The sequence below is a fragment of the Nyctereutes procyonoides genome, unplaced genomic scaffold (genome assembly GCF_905146905.1).
Source record: "Nyctereutes procyonoides isolate TBG_1078 unplaced genomic scaffold, NYPRO_anot_genome, whole genome shotgun sequence".
Taxonomy (NCBI): Eukaryota; Metazoa; Chordata; class Mammalia; order Carnivora; family Canidae; genus Nyctereutes; species Nyctereutes procyonoides.
The window spans coordinates 18,193,815-18,213,277 of record NW_026575135.1 but is presented as its reverse complement, the minus strand read 5'-3'; the positions used below and the strand labels follow the sequence as shown (position 1 = coordinate 18,213,277).

The 19,463-nt window shown below is 41.1% G+C and overlaps 1 protein-coding gene across 2 annotated transcripts in view; it reads left to right on the top strand.

The window, feature by feature from the left end:
- The first annotated feature begins 1,166 nt into the window (after nucleotides 1–1,166).
- The window catches only part of TGFBR1 (transforming growth factor beta receptor 1), a 58,437-nt gene continuing 40,140 nt past the window's right edge, over nucleotides 1,167–19,463 (top strand). For both annotated transcript variants that reach the window (XM_055302477.1, XM_055302476.1), the window contains exon 1: nucleotides 1,167–1,289. In XM_055302477.1, the coding sequence (XP_055158452.1) occupies nucleotides 1,199–1,289 (91 nt within the window). In that variant the 5' untranslated portion in view covers nucleotides 1,167–1,198. The remainder of the gene's footprint in view (nucleotides 1,290–19,463) is intronic.

Below are 19,463 nucleotides of genomic sequence, written 5' to 3'. Positions count from 1 at the left end.
GACTAGTCTGACAGGAAGAATTACAAATCTGGAGCTCATTTTGGTGTCCCAGAGGGAAGGTGGGTGGAGCGTCTCACAGTAAATTAGGAATTCAGAATGAAAACGTAGCCGAGTTTATTTGGGTTTCTAGTGACACCTCAGAATCATTGTGCAGGCGTGTCAGAGGCAAGTCAAAGTACTGACTGCTCCCCCTCCGCCAGGGGAGGAGTGCTGCGAGCCAAGAAGGGGAATCCTCGTCCTCTGGGGGGGGGGGTGTGTGTGGGGAGGGGGTGGTGGGGACCTTCCTCTTCCCACCTGGATCCGGAAGGGGTCAGAAGGAGGGAGTGTGGTTTGGAGCCTGGGTCTGGGTCTGCTCGGAGTTCCGGAGGGAGAGAGGCTGCGGGGTGGGGGGGGGGGGGGGGGGAGGGGGAGGCTGAGGGGCTGAGGGAGGAGGGGGCGTGTCCGATCTCAGGATCCGAGGCCCGAGGCCGGGATTTGAGGACTTTCGGGGCCTGGAGTGTGGTTGGGGTGAGAGGCTGACGGCGGGGGCGCGGACGGGCGGGGGGTAGGCAGGAGACTGAGGCTATCGAAAGTTGAGGCGTGGGTCTGGGAAGTGGAAGTTGAAGCCTGCCCGACGACCCCGCGGATCTGGGTGCGTGTGTTGGGGACGCGGGTGCGGGGCTGTGGATGGGGTCGGTGCTGGATCTTACGCGCTTGGAGAAGGTTAGAAGAGCGTCGCGCGGCCACAGCCTCTTCCCGAAGGCGCCTCACACCCAGACACCCCTGTGGCGCGACCCCAGGCGTCCGCGGCCGGAGGCCGGCCCAGGCCGGCCCAGGCCGGGGCGCCCCACACCCGGCCCCCGCCCCGGCCCCCTCGGAGCCGGGGGCGGCTCTGGCTCGGGCAGGGGCAGGGGTCTGGCAGCGCGGCCCCCGGGGAGCCTGGGGGCGTGGCCAGAGGCCGGCGCCCGCGGCTGCGGATTGGCTGTCCGGCGGGCCGGGGGGCGGGGCTCCGGGCTGGGTCCCGCTCGGCCGCTCGCGGAGCGCCGGGAGGCGGGGCCGGCGGGAGCCCGGCAGCCAATGGGCGCGCAGCCCCGGAGCAGTTACAAAGGGCCGGAGCGAGGCCGCCGCGGCGGCGGGAGGTGGGGCGAGGCGAGGCGAGGCTTGCTGAGGCGAGGCGGCGGCCGGGCCGGACCGGGCCACAGGCGGTGGCGGCGGGACCATGGGGGCGGCGGCCGCTGCTCCGCGCCCGCGGCTGCTCCTCCTCGTGCTGGCGGCGGCGGCGGCGGCGACGCTGGTCCCGGGGGCGACGGGTGAGCGGCGGCGCGGCGGGGCTGGCGGGCGGCTGCGGGGCGCGCGGGCCGGGCCCGGCCTCTGGCTCGCTCCCTCTTTCTCAAACATGGCGCGGGGCCGGGGGCGCAGGTGGCGGCGCGGGGCCGGGGCCGGGCTGGCCTGGCCTGGCGGCCGCCACGCGAGGCGCGGGCGGGGAGCGCGGGCGGGGCGGGGCGGGGCGGGGGCGTGTGTCCGAGCGCGAGTGGACGTGCCGGGCCGCCGGCGGCCGCCCCTGCTCCCGGCTCCCGGGCGCGGGGGGGGGGCGGCGTCGACGGGGCGGAGCGCTCGGCGGCCGGGGCTGCCTTCCGAGGAGCGAGGGGGCGCGGGCCGAGCGCCCGGGGGTGTGTGTGCGTCTGTCTGGCCGGGCCTGGCGGAGGCGGGGCGCCCGGCCCGGAGCGGGAGGGGGCGCGGGGCTCCCGGGGCCCCCTGGCGGGGTAGGGGAGCGGCGGGGGGGGGGGCGGTGTGCGGTGGAGACCCCGGGGTCACAGGGCCGCCGCCCCCCTCCCCCGAGGGGCTCCTTTTCCAGCCAGGGTGGCCTCGGAAGGGGAGCCTCCAAGCTTTGTGCGAGGAGGAGGAGGAGGCACGACGATGTGCGGAACGTTTCTTCCGTGCGTCTGGGGAGCGTTGAAGTGCATCCAGTAACCAGGAGGCTGCAGACTGTTTTCCGTAGTAGAAACTTGAACGTTTTGCTCACTCTGCGGGGTTCGGAACGTTTGAATGGGAAGGACTCTCCGGATTGATCGAACGCTTTTATTTCCTCGAAGGAACGTCGCCGGTGATGTTCCTTTTCTCGAGTGACAGTAGTTTCGAATCAGGAGTCCCTCCGTGCGGTTGGTTTTCCAGGGAGGACGTTTGCTCCGTTTTCCAAAAAGGTTAAATCAGGATGGGGTACGTGGGGTCATGATCAACCTCCGTGGGAGAGAGAAAAACCGTTAGCATCCAGACTAAAATACTAGAAACTAAAATATAGATCCTCAGTGTTAGAAACTAAATTACAGTGAAAGTACATTTCTGTTTCTAAAATTGAATACCAAATGTTTAAAAAACAAAGAACTCCAAGAATGAGACTGCCACTAGCTACTGTCTGTGAAGAGCTTTACCATGGTGTAGATACGCGTTATCTAATGCTGACCGTGAAACCCTCCTAGTGGCACTTGCCCCATTTTATAGATGAGAAGACTGAGCTTCGAACAGGTTAAGTACTCCATGACCAAGGACTGGAGTTAGGATTTGCACCCAGAGTCCAGTGTTCCCAAAACCTATACACCTTAATGTATATACTCGTCTGGCACAACCCGTGTTTCTTTTCACGTTCACTAATGAGCAGTTGGTCTTTACTGTTCACTTTTTGATTTTACCCTCACAATATGAAAATGAGGTTGACTTCCCAGTACATTCCTGGAGTCCCTTCATACTAGGCCTGGGTTAGAGGAAACCGTGGATTTTTGACATTGGCCTAGGGAGTGGGGGCAAGGTATATTAGGGGCAGGTGGGAGAATCAGTAGTTCGTGTATCAAGCAAAAGTAGCATTTCTACACCACTGTTAACTAGAATAGCATAGTTCCCTCTTTGTAGCCTAGCACACTAAGTGTTCCTGTATTCAAGGAACAGTGTTGGACTTAATTGATGCACAGAACTTTGCTCAACCCATGCTGGGGAGGAGCTTACAGACTGCAGTGGCATGTATGTATACAATACAGAGTTGATCCAGGTGCTGTTATTCTTAAGCCTACTTTACCTCAACTGGCCTGCTCACATTTGCTGGTTATGTTGATGTTGATCATTCATATATTCTAAAGAAGGTCAAGTGCAATTTTAAATTTATAATTTGCCTTCCTTTTTAAGACCTTGCAGTTGTTCCTTATTGTCTGGGTATCTGTTTTGTTTCCCTCTGACCAGCTTCTCTAATATAGATTTCTCTGGAGAAATTGGTTCTCTGGCCTTAGTACACAGATTAGTACCATACCAGATGTCTACATGGATATCTCATGTGAGAATCTGGTTTCCTTTCTGCCGTCATGTAAGTTTTTTCTTTGATAACATGCGTAGAGCCCAACTCTTCTTTATATCAATGCCTTCCTTTCTTTGTATACAGCCATCAGTTTAGTGTCCTGTTATCCCTTGAATCTGTTTGCTTTCCAGTTTCTCTCATCTAGACTTTTCTATAGGTTATGGCCAAACTAATCCTCCACAGCCATTCTCACAAAGGGTTTATAAGAGTTTCCATTTGTATTCAGCAACACTTGAGGCTTATGATTAGGGCCATTTCTGAGTATTCAACCAAAAATCTCACTTCTTATTATTACTCTAAACCTCCAGTTCCAGCGATTTCTGTTTTTCCACTGACTCCTGACTTTTTAGCCTTCTAACTACATACTTCCTTTTGCTCCTTTTGGGAGTGAGAAGTTCTCAGTTTTGGCTTCATGTACTGGTTTAGTTCCTGAACTCTTTATTTCCCTGAACTGTATGTATAGCGCTTACAGTTTGTATTGTTGTTTGTATTGTTTATTTCTACCATCTCGCACTTTTATTTATCTGTACTTTGGAATGGTACCCAGAGGGCAAAGGTTATGCCTTTTATTTCCTTTATACTTTCAGAGCCTAGCGCTGTGTTTTATATTGTTTGCTTAAATGCTCGTTGATTAAAGGAATTCCATTTGACTGAGCATTCCTTGAGTATTTATACTGCTTTATTTAAATGCAGTTTATGCACTATTAATTGACAATTCCATGTAATATGGGAAAATTGTATAATATGATGAAAGACACAATTGGTTATTCGATTTGGTTATTAGTCCCAACTTCACTTCTAGTTATGCAGAAAATCTGGATGATACCTACTTTAACTAATTCATGAGATCTTAAAGATCAGATGAGAAAGTTGTATTCCAGTTTGAGGTTGCTATTTTGTATTGATAATAATAGGTAGGACTAATGTTCAACCAGCAATTTCCACTGGGCTGTGTGTATTTTGATTGATCAAACATCCTTTCTGATTGGCTGGTAGCAATGTGGAGCCAGTTGTTAAATATTTTTAAGATCACCCTTACAGGGAGGTATGAGCGGTCCAAGAGGGAAATGATTAATATAGGTTGAAGTGATTGGGCGAGGCTTTCTGGGACTTTAGGATTTAAACTGACTTTGAAGGTAGCTCGAATTCAAATGGGCAGAGAGTGGGATTTGATGAGTGGTGAGCTGTCCTGAGGCCTACTCTAGGGCAGGAACCAAAACTTTTATTGATTGGCTGGCAAGTTCCTCTTTAGAGTTAAGTTCCTAATTCTATAGTATGGGTTTTGGATGTATATTAACCACTATTTCTTTACACCAGTTCTGAAAGCTCTGTAATACATGACAAGAAACAAAATAGAAAGGTAACCTAAGTGGGATGAATAAGGGGAAAATACTATGGGCTGCCTGCCAGGGGTAGACATTTTAATGGTGAAAGTTCTAAGTCACTTCAGTTTACAAGGGAAAAAAATGACATCAGGCGTTAGGTGAATTTCTCAGGGTCAAGCAGAACTAAGACAAGAATTTATCTCATTCCAAATCTTGTGCTCTTTAAAAAAATGTGAAGGACTTGGAGGGGGGAGGGTTAATGGAATGACTTACCTAAGTGAAGTTATCTTGAGTTTCACAGAACTTATGAAAAGTGACTTCTGATGTACTGTGGGCGGGGGGGGGGGGGGGGGGGGGGCGGTGGTGGTTGTGGTAGTGGTGGTGGTGGTTAAAACGTCCTCAAGAGAAAGTCAATGTCTTTTTTATATTGCTGATTAAAAGACCTGATATAGAGCTTATTGATTGAGAAGAGGAGGCTTTATTTAGTAGTTTGTAAGACGGTGAAACTGGGGTTTAGTTAAAATGGATGCAATTAAAGGCCTTACAGTTACATGGTCTAGATTTAGAATTTTAGATGATGTACTTTGTTGTTGAAATTAAATAGGGAATTGACATGATCAAAGTAATTGAGTGGGAGATAAATCTGTTCCTCTGGGGAGGGCTGCTTATGTGGAGAAGACCTTTGCTGAAAAATTCTTCTAGGCCTGTTGAAACATTTAATCTGAACCCAACACCATTCTGGTAGTACCTTTGTAGTGCATCAGATATGTTCATTTCTAATGACGTGGGTTTTGAAAGTGCCATTATTTTATGGATGGCCCTTTTGATGTGAGAACATGTCTCTTCAAATCACAGAGCCCCCTGCTCATGTCAACAAACAGCCTGCCTTTTGCTGTTCTTTCTTGGTTGTGGTTTACATAATACAAGTTCTCTGAACAGATGGGCTGTGGTTTATTATCATGTGATTGGGTCACATCTTTGCTTCCTGCTTCTGGAATTGAGTGAGGGCAGATGCTGGCATGTTTCTCAGGGATTTTTCATGCTTTGTCCCATAGAATTAGCTTGAGAAAACTTTTGGAATTTTCTTAAAAATTATGATCTATCTATCTTGACCCAGCCTAACTCCAGTGCTTAGGATAGATTAATGCCTTTCTTAACTGAATTTCCTCAATATCAAATCCAAGCATTATTCGTAAACATTAAGACTTGTTGCTACTTTGGAATAGATCCAGTTTGGGCTCAGATGATGCAGGTGGGTTTCTTATGGTTACCCTTTTTTGACATGCACTAAAGCCTATGGATAAGGCTTTTTGCCTTAAACACTTTCTCAAACACAATGAAGAGTGAGAGTGGAGTAAGTAAGTCTGGATTCAATTTGTATGGGTCCAATTTTATAAGTCAGATCTGGCCTTTTGTAAAGCTAGTCCCTTATTTTGGCATTCCAAGAACACACATTATAAAAAATGATTTCTAACAACAAAAAAAATAGGACTTGCAGGGGATACCCACAGGTCGCTTTGACATTTCTTGAACATTCAGTGATCCACGTACCATTTTTAACAATCTGAAAAGAATGTATTATAAGAATGTGCCAGGGGTGCTTGGGTGGCTCTGTGGGTTAAGCCTTGACTCTTGGTTTGGGCTCCGGTCATGATGTCCAGGTTGTGAGAACAAGCACGGTCATGATGTCCAGGTTGTGAGAACAAGCACGAGCCCTGTGTAGGGCTCGACACTAAGTGCAGAGCCTGCTTGGGATTCTCTGTCCCTCCCCCTGCTGCCCTTCCCCTTTCTTGCACTCATACTCTCTCATTTTTTTTCTCTCTCTCTCTCTCTCAAATAAATGAATAAATAAAATCATTATTCTGTCGCCTTGTCTCATTTAATTCTCATAACCAACCCTGGATGGTAGTTGTATAATAGTACAAAAATCTTCTTATGTACCATTTAATTTTGAAAATATTTTTTAAAAAGTTTATTTATTTTAGAGAGAGAGAGCAAGTGAAAGAGCACAAACATGAAGGGCAGAGCCAGAGAAGGAGAAAGAATACCAAGCAGACTCCTCATTCAGCCCTTATGGGGCTCCATCTCACAACCTGGAGATCATGACCTGAGCTGAAACTGGGAGTCTGTTTCTCAACCGAATGTGGAACCAAGACATCCCATTCCAAAAATTTTTAATATTTATTTATTTATTATTTATTTATTTATTTATTTATTTATTTATTTATTTATTTATTATTCATTCATTCATTCATGAGAGACACAGAGAGCGAGAGAGGCAGAGACACACAGGCAGAGGGAGAAGCAGGCTCCATGCAGGGACCCCGACGTGGGACTCAATCTCGGGACTGCAGCACCCCCCCACCCCCCCCCACCCCCCACCCCTGGCTGAAGGCAGGCACCAAACCTGCTGAGCCACTCAGGGATCCCTCCAAAGATTTTTTTATAGTCCATTTGTTACTAGGTCCAGGTGACCAGTGCTCAAAAGATAGGTTTGATGACCTTGATTCTAACCTAAGATTCTTTTCAACTCTCTTAGATGCTATCCAAAGATGTTAATATTCTTTCATCTTTTAATCATAATATATTATTTTAAAAGACTGCTTCAGATAGAATAGAGGTCTGTAGACTAACAATAGTCTAACCACCAAAGTGTGAATGATTGTGCATTACCATTAACTCCATCTGCTTGGGTAAGCAAGGATTAACAGAATTTTTGTTCAAATTGGAATTTCGTTTGTATCTAATGAAAGTTTGTAAAAAAAAAAAAAAAAAAAGAAAAAAAAAGCTTCTCTGTTTCCATTTTACAGACCATGAAACTTAGGTCATGATGTTAATAAATGGTGGAACCTTTACCTGAGCATTTCAGAGGGTGTAATCTTTCCTGTACATCATGCTGCTTTCATATACAGTAAATATCTTGTTTTGGTCATTTCATGAGGAAGGCTTTTTCTTCTTTTTTTTTTTTTAGCCATGAGAATTTGCTTCAGCTTGTTTTAATTATAGTTTGCCTCTTCACAACTGCAGGTTATTCAGATGCTTGCAGTCTTTGAATTATATTTTAAGGTAATTTGAATTTCTCTGATGAGCCTAATGACAGTTGATTACTCACTATTTGTATTGATTTATATATTTTCATAGCAAGCTCTTTGTTTCTCAAAGTAACCTAAGCACAGACCTGAAAGTAGCTGAAAATTTGAGTTAGAGAAAAGAAAAAAGCTATCACTGTCCACCATGAACACTTTGGCTTATTCTACCCCCCCATGCATTTCTTAATATGATAAAACCATTTTTTAATCATTCTGTTTCTTTCAGTAGTTTATAAAATGTGATAAAAGTATTTTTAAGTTGGCAAAGAGCTTCAGCTTTGTAGAAGAAATAGCTCATTTAATCTTTTTTTTTTTTTTAAGATTTTATTTACTTATTCACCAAGAGACACACAGAGGGAAGCAGAGACATAGGCAGAGGGATAATCAGACTCCCTGCGGGGAGCCTGATGCGGGACTCGATCCCAGGACTCTGGGATCATGCCCTGAGCCAAAGGACATGTTCAACCAGTAAGCCACCGAGGAACCCCCCAAGCTCATTTAATCTTATCAAATATTTAGTAATGACCAAAACAATGGGAAGTAGAGAAAGAGGCTGACTTGCTTTCAAGAAATAGGATGCTTGGGAAATATAAATTCAGATTCAATAATAGCAACCACAGGCACTACTTTATAGAAGTGGTAAGAATTGATGTCCTGCTTTGAGGGATGGATAGAGTTTAGAGTGGATGAGGGGCAGAGTTCCTGAAATAATGAAATAATAATGAAGTTCATGATATAAAGGGTGGATTCAAAGAATTATGAGCCTTAAAAATCAGGTGAATGGTTTTAATTTGCAAAATGAATGTCTAACCACATCACATAGGAAACAGAGCAGGGTGATTACCTAGGAGACTTTGGAATTTGTATGATGGCATTGGGAATGGAGTGAGAGGATGATTCTATGACATTTCAACGAAATCGGAGGAGCTGGTAATAGGACCTTTGCATGGCTGTCCTTTTGCCTCTCTGCTCTTCCCTACATTCCTGCACAGCCTCCTCCCTCACCTCTTCCACATCTTTGCTCAAATGTTACCTTTTTCTCAATGATGCTTGCTCTGACCACCTTTTTAAAAATTGCCATTATCTCACTCTACCTTTTCTTTTTTGTAGCATTTATTACCTTCTGAAATCCTGTATTTACTTATCTATATTTACTTATTTACTTTGTTTTCTCCTTCCTACTAGAATATAAGCTCTGTGATAATGAATATTTTTGTTTTGTTCAGCAGTTTAAAGTGCATAGAAAGTGCCTGGTGCATCATAGGCAGTCAGTAAATATTTGTTGAATGCCAGTAGATCTTAGTCATAGAAAGCTGAAGTAAAAAAAATTAAGGATTGCATGAAATCAAAAAAGAATGACCAGGATTTTTACACCTGGATAATGCCTTTAACTAGTAATGAATTAGGTGAGAGAAAGGTTGAGGGGAAATGAAATCTGGTTTGAACATGTTGAGTTTGAGGTAAAAGTAGCATAGCCAAGTGGACTTGTTCAGTGGGCAGCAACATGGTTAGAAATGGGAGAGAATCTTAGGCAGAGAAGCAGCTATCAACATTTGCCTTACTCCTCATTCTCTCTCTTTTTATTCTGGTGCCCTAAAAAGCCACCTTAAGTGAAGTATTTGACCCTGAACTCCTAGCTTAGACCTGGAACCTTGCTCCATTCACTGAGATATTCTCTCCTGGATTGCAGGTCCATGCTTTGTTCCCTCTACCCCCTCCAACCCTAAAGAAGTATGTATTCAGAATGATTTGTGATCTTCAGATTGTATGGACATTAGCCTTCAGGCTCTCTTTGACCTCTTGGGAATCTGCTCTGGTTCCTGGATAAGGTAGAAGAGAGGCCAGCATACAGCTGTCAACCTCCTTAGCATTCAGAGCTTTGACTGAGATGAGCACTGTTTTGTAACTTTCTTATTATATGGGAAAAATTTATTCACTGATTGGCTTGTGTACTCTGGCTGTTTTCCAGGAAACGATTTGGGAAACTTGAAATAAAAATATATGCAGTAAGACCAGAACTAATGATCAGAAAGATAAGAACCAATAAATAAAAGGGGAAAAGAAAGAACAATTATCCATAACTTCTAGCTGAGGAAAGCTTTTGTAGTTGAACACAATAGTCAGCTCTGAGTTTTCAGGCAGTGAGAACAATAAGGGAACCTGATAGTTTGCATCTTGTTGCCTGTTATTGAGCATTCATGAGAGGCTGCCACCTTCTTTAATAATAAAGAGCCCCAGACACAAAGATGCAGTGCAGGGAGAATCTCTAAGTGGTAAGGGGTTGCTGGCCCTCAGCCCTAACTCTTGTTCTCAGGCTTCCTCTTCAACATGTATTGAGGTGTGTGCTACCATTTTTCTTCTCCATGCTAAGGCTGTGATCCAAGTATGGACACACTAGTCTTACCCTAATGCCAGTGGAACAGCTGATGTAAGGCTGCAGCGTTTAAATCAAGCTTTGCTAAAAGCTGGAGGATAATGAATAGAGAAAGCAACATGAAACTGTTCAAGCTGGCTTACAAAGACATTTTCCTCATGTCCTTATCTTTTGGCCTGTCTCCATTTGGCAGACATTATCTGAGTGCTGCCACCAGAAGTGAATAGAGCTAGGCATTTATCTTTCTTCAAACGGGACCAAAACAGCAAGGTCCAGAGAGTGTCTTTGCTTGGGTTTCCTGTTTGAAGAGCTGCCTCCTTTCTGGGTGATGGATGTTGAGAACGATGACTTCCTTTCAGAGACAACACTTATTCAGAGAGTGTGTCCCTACACATGGAGGTTGCATAGTAACCCCAATATTCATATAGAAAATACCCACATATGTTACCATGAAAGATATTCTTTGGTTAAAGACATGCTGATTTCATTGGGAAAAACAAGTTTCTCCCTGCTCTTGAGCAGAATCTATTATTGAAATCTTTGTTTAAGGGGCATGGGAAATCAAGTGAAGAGTTTGGGTTTATCATCTCTGTGACTTGAGTAGATTCACTTTCCTTTCTTATTCTGCAGTTCCAGTGTTTCCTTCCAATCAACAGAGCTAAACCTTCTTATTTTTGTTCATTTGCTTCAGGATAACCATTCCATCCAGACTTTCTAGGTGTGAACCTCACTGATTACATAATAGTGTGTATTTATAGTTCTGGGACACCTTGTGCAGGCATCCTGTTACATTTCTACAATATAAGATCTTTAAATATGCATTGAAATACAAATAGCTCCCTTGGAAATAAGTAAAAACAAATGGTTTTTTCTACTAGAAGTGAAGACTAATACATATATTTGAGGGCAATGAACATGGAGGAGATAGTTAAGTCTGAAGAGGAATATAGAGATAGAAAGTCGTGGTGGCTTTTCATTTATAAAACACACACAGACAATATATGTATGGTCTTTGTTTTTTTTTTTTTCTCTTTGATATATTCATTCCCAAATCGAACCATAATGTGCTCTAATTGAGTCTCTTTGTTTAGCACATGGCTGTTGATTTGAGTACTTTCTCCAATTGAAAAACTGACATTTTAATTTTGTTATTCAATGTGCAACAGATTTAAATAAAAACACCAAGATTGTGTATTGTAGATTTCCTTCAACAATAATTATATGTAATTATTTTACCAAAATAAACAAGTTAAAGTACTTTTAGCTGTTTTATCTCATTTTACATTTGGAAAAAAAATTACAAACCAGGGGCTGGAGTTTACTCGTGTTTGTCTCAGTGAGCAAAGATAATTTCTGTGTGCTGGTTCCAGCTAGTTCCACCAAAGAGTACAAAATTGATGCTAGTAAAACATACTGAAAATGTGAAGGGGAAGTGCAACTAGAAATAGGTCAGAGTGGCTATGTGCTACTAAAAACAGTCGGTAGTCTTCATGAATGTGGTATCTCAAAAATTTAAGGGACCAGTGAAGATTAAATGAGATTATACCATACTTCCTGCCACACAGAAAACAGAAAAAGTAAATGGCAGTTATTAAGAAAATTGCTTTTCATAGAATTTTAGGCTAGAAAGGATTGTAACTAAGGGGATCATGATTATCATTTTGTCTCGCTTTATTTTACAGATGAGGAAACGGTTTCAGAAGGTTTGTGGTATTTCGGGATAATCAGGATAATAATTCAGCTACTGACTGAACAGGAATCCAGCTTCCTCCTTAGAACTTCACTTAGCATCCCATTTCTGACCCAAGTCTCTTAGGGAGAATGGCTTTTTTTTAATTGCCTAAATTTGGGGAAGATCTTTTTAAATGCTATCAAATCAGACCCTTAACAGATGGATAAGTAACGATAATAAAATCAATATAGCAAGATAGTAACAATTACAGAATTTAAGTGGTGGGTATATAGGTGTTCACAGTTGTCAGTTTTTCTGAATGTTTGAAAATCTTCATAATAGAAAGTTGGTGGAGGATAATTGAAAAAAATCTATAGTATCTCCTTATCCCAGGTGTGTTTTTGTTACTGATCTCTCTAAATATAGACAAACCAGCAGTACTTGTTTAAGCCAAAGGAAATAAAATAACCAGGGTTCAGCACCTTGGGATACACATTCTAGGCCCCCCCCCTTTTTTTGGGCATTCTTCAAGGATCAAGAACCACAGATCTGTCTTGACTTTTTTTCTTTCTTCTCTCTCTCTTTAATTACAAAGGATAGTTATGCATTACAAATTTGAAATTCCCTAATAACCAACAAACAAGCCAATTAACACAATTATCACTGTAGATCACTTTCCTATGAACAAATGCTCTATTTTTCCCCATTGTTTTGCTTTTACCTTTCCAAGGTAAATTTTAACTTTTTGTTCCTCTTCCTTATTTATAATGCATTTATAAGTTGGAGTCCCTCTGCTCTCATGTAGTCTTTCTTCCAAGATCACAATTGTTTCTTCCACTTTATTCTTTAAAAACAAACAAACAAACAGAAAACAAGGCCACATATTCTTTTAGCTAGGGACTTTCCACCCTTTCTCATTGATCATTTGTCAAATCTAGCTTTCCCTTGCCTTATAGGAGGAAAAGAGGAAAGAAGGAGGAATTCCAATAAATTTGAATTTAGGAGTCAGGCAGAAACCTTAGGGGATATTCTTCCAGGAGCAACAGACTCACTATTAGCTGGGCATTGCAAACAGATGGTGTGCCCTAAGGAAATAACTGTTCTAAGCAAGTGGGTGCTTGCATCTAATTTAGCTTGGAGATCCTGGAACTGGAGAAAAAGTATCATGGAGTAAATGGGTGTAATCACCTATGAACCATTCTAAACCATAGCCAAGGCCTAGTAATTATTGACTTCTAAATAGATGTCATTAATTCTGTACATATGCTGAATAATTCTATATAGCATAATTCTATATTGTTATCTTCAGTTTTCCGAAGACTAAATAACATCAAGCCCTGGCATGCCCTTGTCTTTTAATAACCAACTCCCTGCTAGAGGTCTTCTTCAGTAACCGAAATGCTAGGTAGCATCAATGCTAACAGCAATTTGAAACCCATATTCACAGTACTAAACCTCTGAATGTTTGTATCATGATGTCTGAAAACTTTGGTTCTTCTGAAAGGAGCTCAGACAACACTAGATTCTTACATCCTCATGCCCCAAAAGAGATCATGGATTTAATGATTAGAAATAATATAAGGGGCGCCTGGGTGGCTCAGCGATTGAGTGTCTGCCTCCGGCTCTAGATGTGATCGTGGACTCCCCGGATTGGGTCCCGCATCAGGCTCCCTGTGAGGAACCTGCTTCTCCCTCTGCCTATGTCTCTGCCTCTCTCCCTGTGTCTCTCATGAATAAATAAATAAAATCTTAAAAAGAAAAAAGAAATAATATAAAATATTATAAAAGCAAGAGCATTGTAAAATACTGTAACAGTCCCGCCATTTTGGCTGGGCTTTCCTGTCTTTGCTTGTTTTAATATAGCTATTTTCCTCTAGGAGACTGCAACCAGAATTGAATTGCTTGCTTTGACATTTTGTTTGACAAGGAAGATGAACATTTCAGACTGGAGAACTCAAGAAATTAACTATAATTGTGGTAACTATATGTGTGGTTCACGAAGTCTGAAATTTCCAGCAGTGTCATCCTGCTTTTAGCTAAATTCATTAAGTTTTTGCTTTGAAAAGGGATGGGAATGACATAAAGCTAAATACCAAGAAACTCAATGAAGTATAAAGTGTGATTGCTTCTGTGGAGCAGGAAATAGGAAGGGCTGGGTGTTGGGGAGCTGTTATCTTTTCTTTGTTAGGCTTGGTAACAGTCTTGTAGAGCTATTTGATACCTTAACTCTATACATAAATAAATTTAATAAAAATAAAACCTAAGTTAAAAAAGTTAATGGTAAATATATGGCAGTCATAAGTCCATAAATACTTAATTAAATATGAAGAGTTGAATTTCCCTGTTGAAAAGTCAGGTTCTTAGGTTGGATTAATATGCACACAGAGACACGCAAACTTAGCTGTTTTTTTTTTTTTTTTCAAAAGACATCTAAAATGACATAAAAATATTGAAAATAGTAGAATAGGGATGGCTATTCTATTATGTCATTCCCATCCTTTTTCAAAGCAAAAACTTAATGAATTTAGCTAAAACCTGAGTGGCTCAGCAGCAGTTAAGCATCTGCCTTTGGCTCAGGGTGTGATCCCAGAGTCCTGGGATCGAGTCCCACATTGGGCTCCCTGCATGGAGCCTGCTTCTCCCTCTGCCTATGTCTCGGCCTCTCTCTCTCTCTCTGTGTGTGTCTCATGAATAAATAAATAAAATCTTAAAAAAAAAAAGTAGAATAAAAAAAGCACATCTGACCCCAAAAAGGTGAATACCTGATGAAATTCAAGCTACAAAAACATTAAATGGAAGAAAGAGGTGTATTTTATATTGATGAAGTACCATCTCTTAAGACGTCATGAATTTTTATGCAACTAATAGTGTCAGAATATGTAAGGCCAGAATTGTTAAAAATACAAGAAGAAATTGATAAAATCACTAGGTGAAGAAAGAATATTTGAGTAACATAATAAAGATTTAATGTATTCCAATTTTGTAATAATGAACAGTATTTATTTATTTATTTATTTTTAAGATTTTATTTATTCATGAGAGACAAAGAGAGAGAGAAAGAGAGGCAGAGACACAGGCAGAGGGAGAAGCAGGCTCCATGCAGGGAGCCCGATGTGGGACTCAGTCCTGGGACTCCAGGATCACGCCCTGGGCCAAAGGCAGGTGCCAAACCGCTGAGCCACCCAGGGATCCCCTGAACAGTATTCTTTTAAAATACTACTTGAGTTTCCAGAAAATTGATGATATGAAGGTCTACAAAGAATACCCAAATTAGAAATTCACAACAACTAATAGAAAAAGTCAAAATAAATATATCTGCTTGGAAATAAAATAAAAATTTTAAAATAAAAAAAATTTATTTTAAAATAAAAATAAAAATTCTTGTAAATAATCCCTGGGCTAAAGAAGAAGTTACAGTTGTAATTACAGACCATTTAGAAATGAACAATACAAGATCTCGACATATCCAAACTACTGGGAGTTTTGCTAAAGCAGCACCTAAAGGGAAATTTGGAAACAAAATTTCAAGCTAGAGAAGGAACTAAGTACAAATCAACCTGGAGAAGGAACAACTAAGTATATAAAGAAAATAAGGATTTAGAAAAAACTTTAAAAAATGGATTTGATTTATAAAACACCAAATTGGTTCTTTTTAAGCACATTACTAAAATAGACAAATATTTGATAAATCTAAAAAAGAAAAAGACATGAATAGAAAAATGGTAAAGGAGAATGGTGTCTTTTCAACAAACTTTAATGTATTTTAATATAGCCCAAATTCTGTTATTTTCTCCTAAATATTAGGGCTTTTTGAATCCTATTTGATTAATCTTTCTGGACCTAATGTCTTGAAATGTTTCCTACATTTTCATCTAAAAGGCTTTTTGCTGTACCCTTTAATGCTGAGATGTACAACCCATCTGGGGTTGATTTTTCATTATGGGATGCAATAGGTATTTTTTAATTTAAATTTAAATTTTAGTTATAGCTTGTTAATATATAGTATCTCTTTTTCTCTAAAGTTTTACTTAAAAAATAAAGTTTTACTTAAATTCCATTTAGTTAACATAGTATAATAATAGTTTTCAGGTTTAGGGGCTATTGGGTCGCTCAGTGGTTGAGCATATGCTTTTGGACTCTGGTCATGATCCTGGGGTCCTGGGATTGAGTTCCTCATCAGGCTCCCAGCAGGCTGCCTGCTTTTCCAACTCTGCCTGTGTCTCTGCCTCTCTCTGTGTCTCTCATGAATAAATAAATAAAATCTTTAAAAAAATAATTTTTAGGTTTAAAATTTATTTGTTCAACACTTACATACAGCACCTGGTGCTCATCACAAAAAGGGCAGTCCGTAATCCCCATCCCCTATCTCGCCCATCTCCCATCCCTGCCACCCCTGTAATAACCATTAGTTGGTTCTCTATCGTTAAGAGACTGTTTCTTGGTTTACCTCTCTGTTTTTCCCCCCTTTGCTCATTTGTTCTTTTTCTTAAATTCCACATGTGAGTGAAATCATATGGTATTTGTCTTTCTCCAACTGACTTATTTCATTTAGCATAGTACTCTCTAGCTCCATCCATGTTGTTGCAACTGGCAAGATTCATTCTTTTTTATGGCTGAGTAATATTCCTCTGTGTGTGTGTGTGTGTGTGTGTGTGTGTGTGTGTATTTTATTATTTTAAAAATATGCATGCCCAGATGATCCAGCACTATTTGTTGGTATAGCTTACTTTTTCCACTGCATTATAGCATCACTGTTATCATAAATCAAGTAGTTGTATATGTAAGAATCTGTTTTTGGAATCTCTGTTCTATTCCCTTGGTCTATTCTTTTGCTAATGCTACACTGTCTTAATTATTATATTATGATTGGTCTTGATATCTTATAATGTAGGTCTTCCAAAAGCATTATTTTCCAAAATTGCTTTGACTGTTCTTGGGATATTTTTCCATATAGATTTTAGAATCAGCTTGTGGATTCACACACACACACACACACACACACACACACACACAGCTGTAGGATTTTGATTTGATTTTGTTAAACCTACAGATCACTTTGCAGAATATTGACATCTTACAGTATTGAATCTTCTAGTGAGGAGTCTTGCATGTTCCTCCACTTATAAATAAGTAAATTTTATTTTATTTCCTTCATAATTTCTGTCAAATAAGTAATGCTTTGAAGCTTTTCCTGTAGAGGTTAGGTCTTAACATAGTATTAGATTTATTCCTAGGTATTTGATTTCAGATGCTTTTGTAAATTATATATTTTTGAATTTTTGTTTTTATTGCTGGTTTAAGAAAAGCTGATGACTTTTTTGAATAGTGACTTTTGTGTTTTATCATGAATAGGTGCTGAATTTTAAAAATTTTTTTGGTTTTGTTTATGTCATGATTATATGATCTATTTACATTTTCCTAAACTGCTTAATCTCTTATTCCTGAATCTATACAATATCTTTGCAAAGCGTCTCCCTGGAAAGACTTTGCTTTCTTCTTTAGCCTTCTGTAAGCCTCAAGGGCTTTTGAGAAGACCATCTTTGAGAGAGGTCTCCCTTCTCTCTGTTCTCTTAGCACTTGGTGTGCATTACCCTCTATCCATAACATGTTGGCTCTCCACCTTACATTGTGAGCTGCTTGAGAGCAGGAGTCTCATCCTAGGTATCTCTGTCCTCCTAGAGGTGAGTTCTTTGTTCCCCCAAAGGTTATATACACTGTTCTTTTCTGGGAAAAGATGTTCAAACCTTATTCTTTGCTTCTAAAATTATGAACTGCATACCAGTGCCACCAGTTGTTTCTTCACTATGGCTCCAGTAGGCCTTTTGCTGTTTGCAGGCCCAGGTGTGACTCTCCTCTTCCTTTAATTCAAAGGCAGCTGGTGGTTGGTTACCACTTCCTTCTCTTACCACAGTTCTGTTTCAACTTCATTCTAGCTCAGAATGATTTGCTACTTTCATTTAGGTTCATCACTGTACCTCAGTACCTGTGCAAGTCACATCGCCTGTAGCCACTCTTGCTCTCCAGAGGGAAAGGCATCTTGTCCTATGTGGGGGAGATCACCATAGATTTTCTTTCTTTCTTTTTTTTTTTTTTTTTTAAGATTCTATTTATTTATTCATGAGAAAGAGACAGAGACATAGGCAGAGGGAAAAGCAGCAGGCTCCACGCAGGGAGCCCTATGTGGGACTCGATCCCTGGACTCCAGGATCACGCCCTGAGCTGAAGGCAGATGTTTAACCACTGAGCAACCCAGGCGTCCCCACCATAGATTTTCTAATAATCCTTTTTTCCTTGTACTTTTAGAATCTATCTAGATTATGTTGATGTAACTCTTTGGGCACTTCTGTTTCCTCATCTGTAAAATAGAGGTTAGAATCAGGTAATTTTCAGGTTCCTCTTAGCAGGAACATTTTATGAGTTATATATATTTTTTCCAAAGTCAGCTCCATTACCAGCATGGAGCCCAATAGGGGGCTTGAACTCATGACCCCAAGATCAAGACCTGAGCTGAGATCAAGAGTTGGACAGTTAACTGACTAAGCCACCCAGGTGCCCCTAGTTATGATTTTTTTTTTTAGATTATGTATATTCATTTGAGAGAGAATGAGAGTGAGAGAGATCACAGAAGGAGAAGGAGAGGGAAAGGGAGAAGCAGACTCTCCACTGAGTAGAGAATCCGATATAGGGTGCAATCCCAGGACCCTGGGATCATGACCTGAGCTGAAGGCAGACACTTAACCAACTGAGCCATGCAGACAGTCCTAATTTTTTTATTAGTTAGGGATATATGCACACTGTATGTGTTCCAATACTTTGTTAATTTGGGTTGGAACTAAAAATATACTTTCTTGTAGGTATATCTCATGCTACTACATTGAAATTCTTCGGCCTAACCCTGTTCATAGTCATATTGCTGAAAAACTCTATATGGGTATCAGTGAATGGAGAGAGAGACAGAGATAGCTAACGAGAATGTTTGCTGATTTATGTGCACATTCTTTACATCCTATATTATGTGTCAGTGTTGGCTTCTAGAGTTGTGTAAAAATTTGCTCTGATTCTCTGTCTAGCATGTATGACAGGGACTGGCACATGGTAGGCACTAATACTTGTTGAATGAGTGCATAAATGAATTGTTAAGCATTTTATGTGCCAAGTACTATACTTCTTATTTCTGTATATATTATCTTAATCCTCACCTTCTGAGATTGCTATTATAAATTTAGAAAACAGGCTCAAAAAACTTAAGCAATTTCCCCAAACTATAAAAGTTTATTTAGATTAGAGAAAAATGAGAAATTAGTTATTGTTTTAGCTTTAACCATCAGAAATAAAAGTTTCTTCATTTCTTTTTAGGGGCTAAGATAAGGCACAGTACATACATCTGCTCTGTATACCAACATATACCCCACAACTCGTTGACGTGGTAAAAAACCAAGATGATCACTTTATAGCGATGAAATTATAATCACATTGTATATAGTCTTAATAGTATGATCATTTTCCTGTCCTTAGAAATGCTTCTGAAATATCAGCTTTAATGCCTATATAGTATCTCATTTATGATTGTATCATAATTTATGTTGTCATTGCCATATTGTCATTCATATAGATTGTTTTCAACCATAAAATACTGTAACAAACATCTATGTGCTTATATCTCTGCTCTTATCTCCTGTTATTT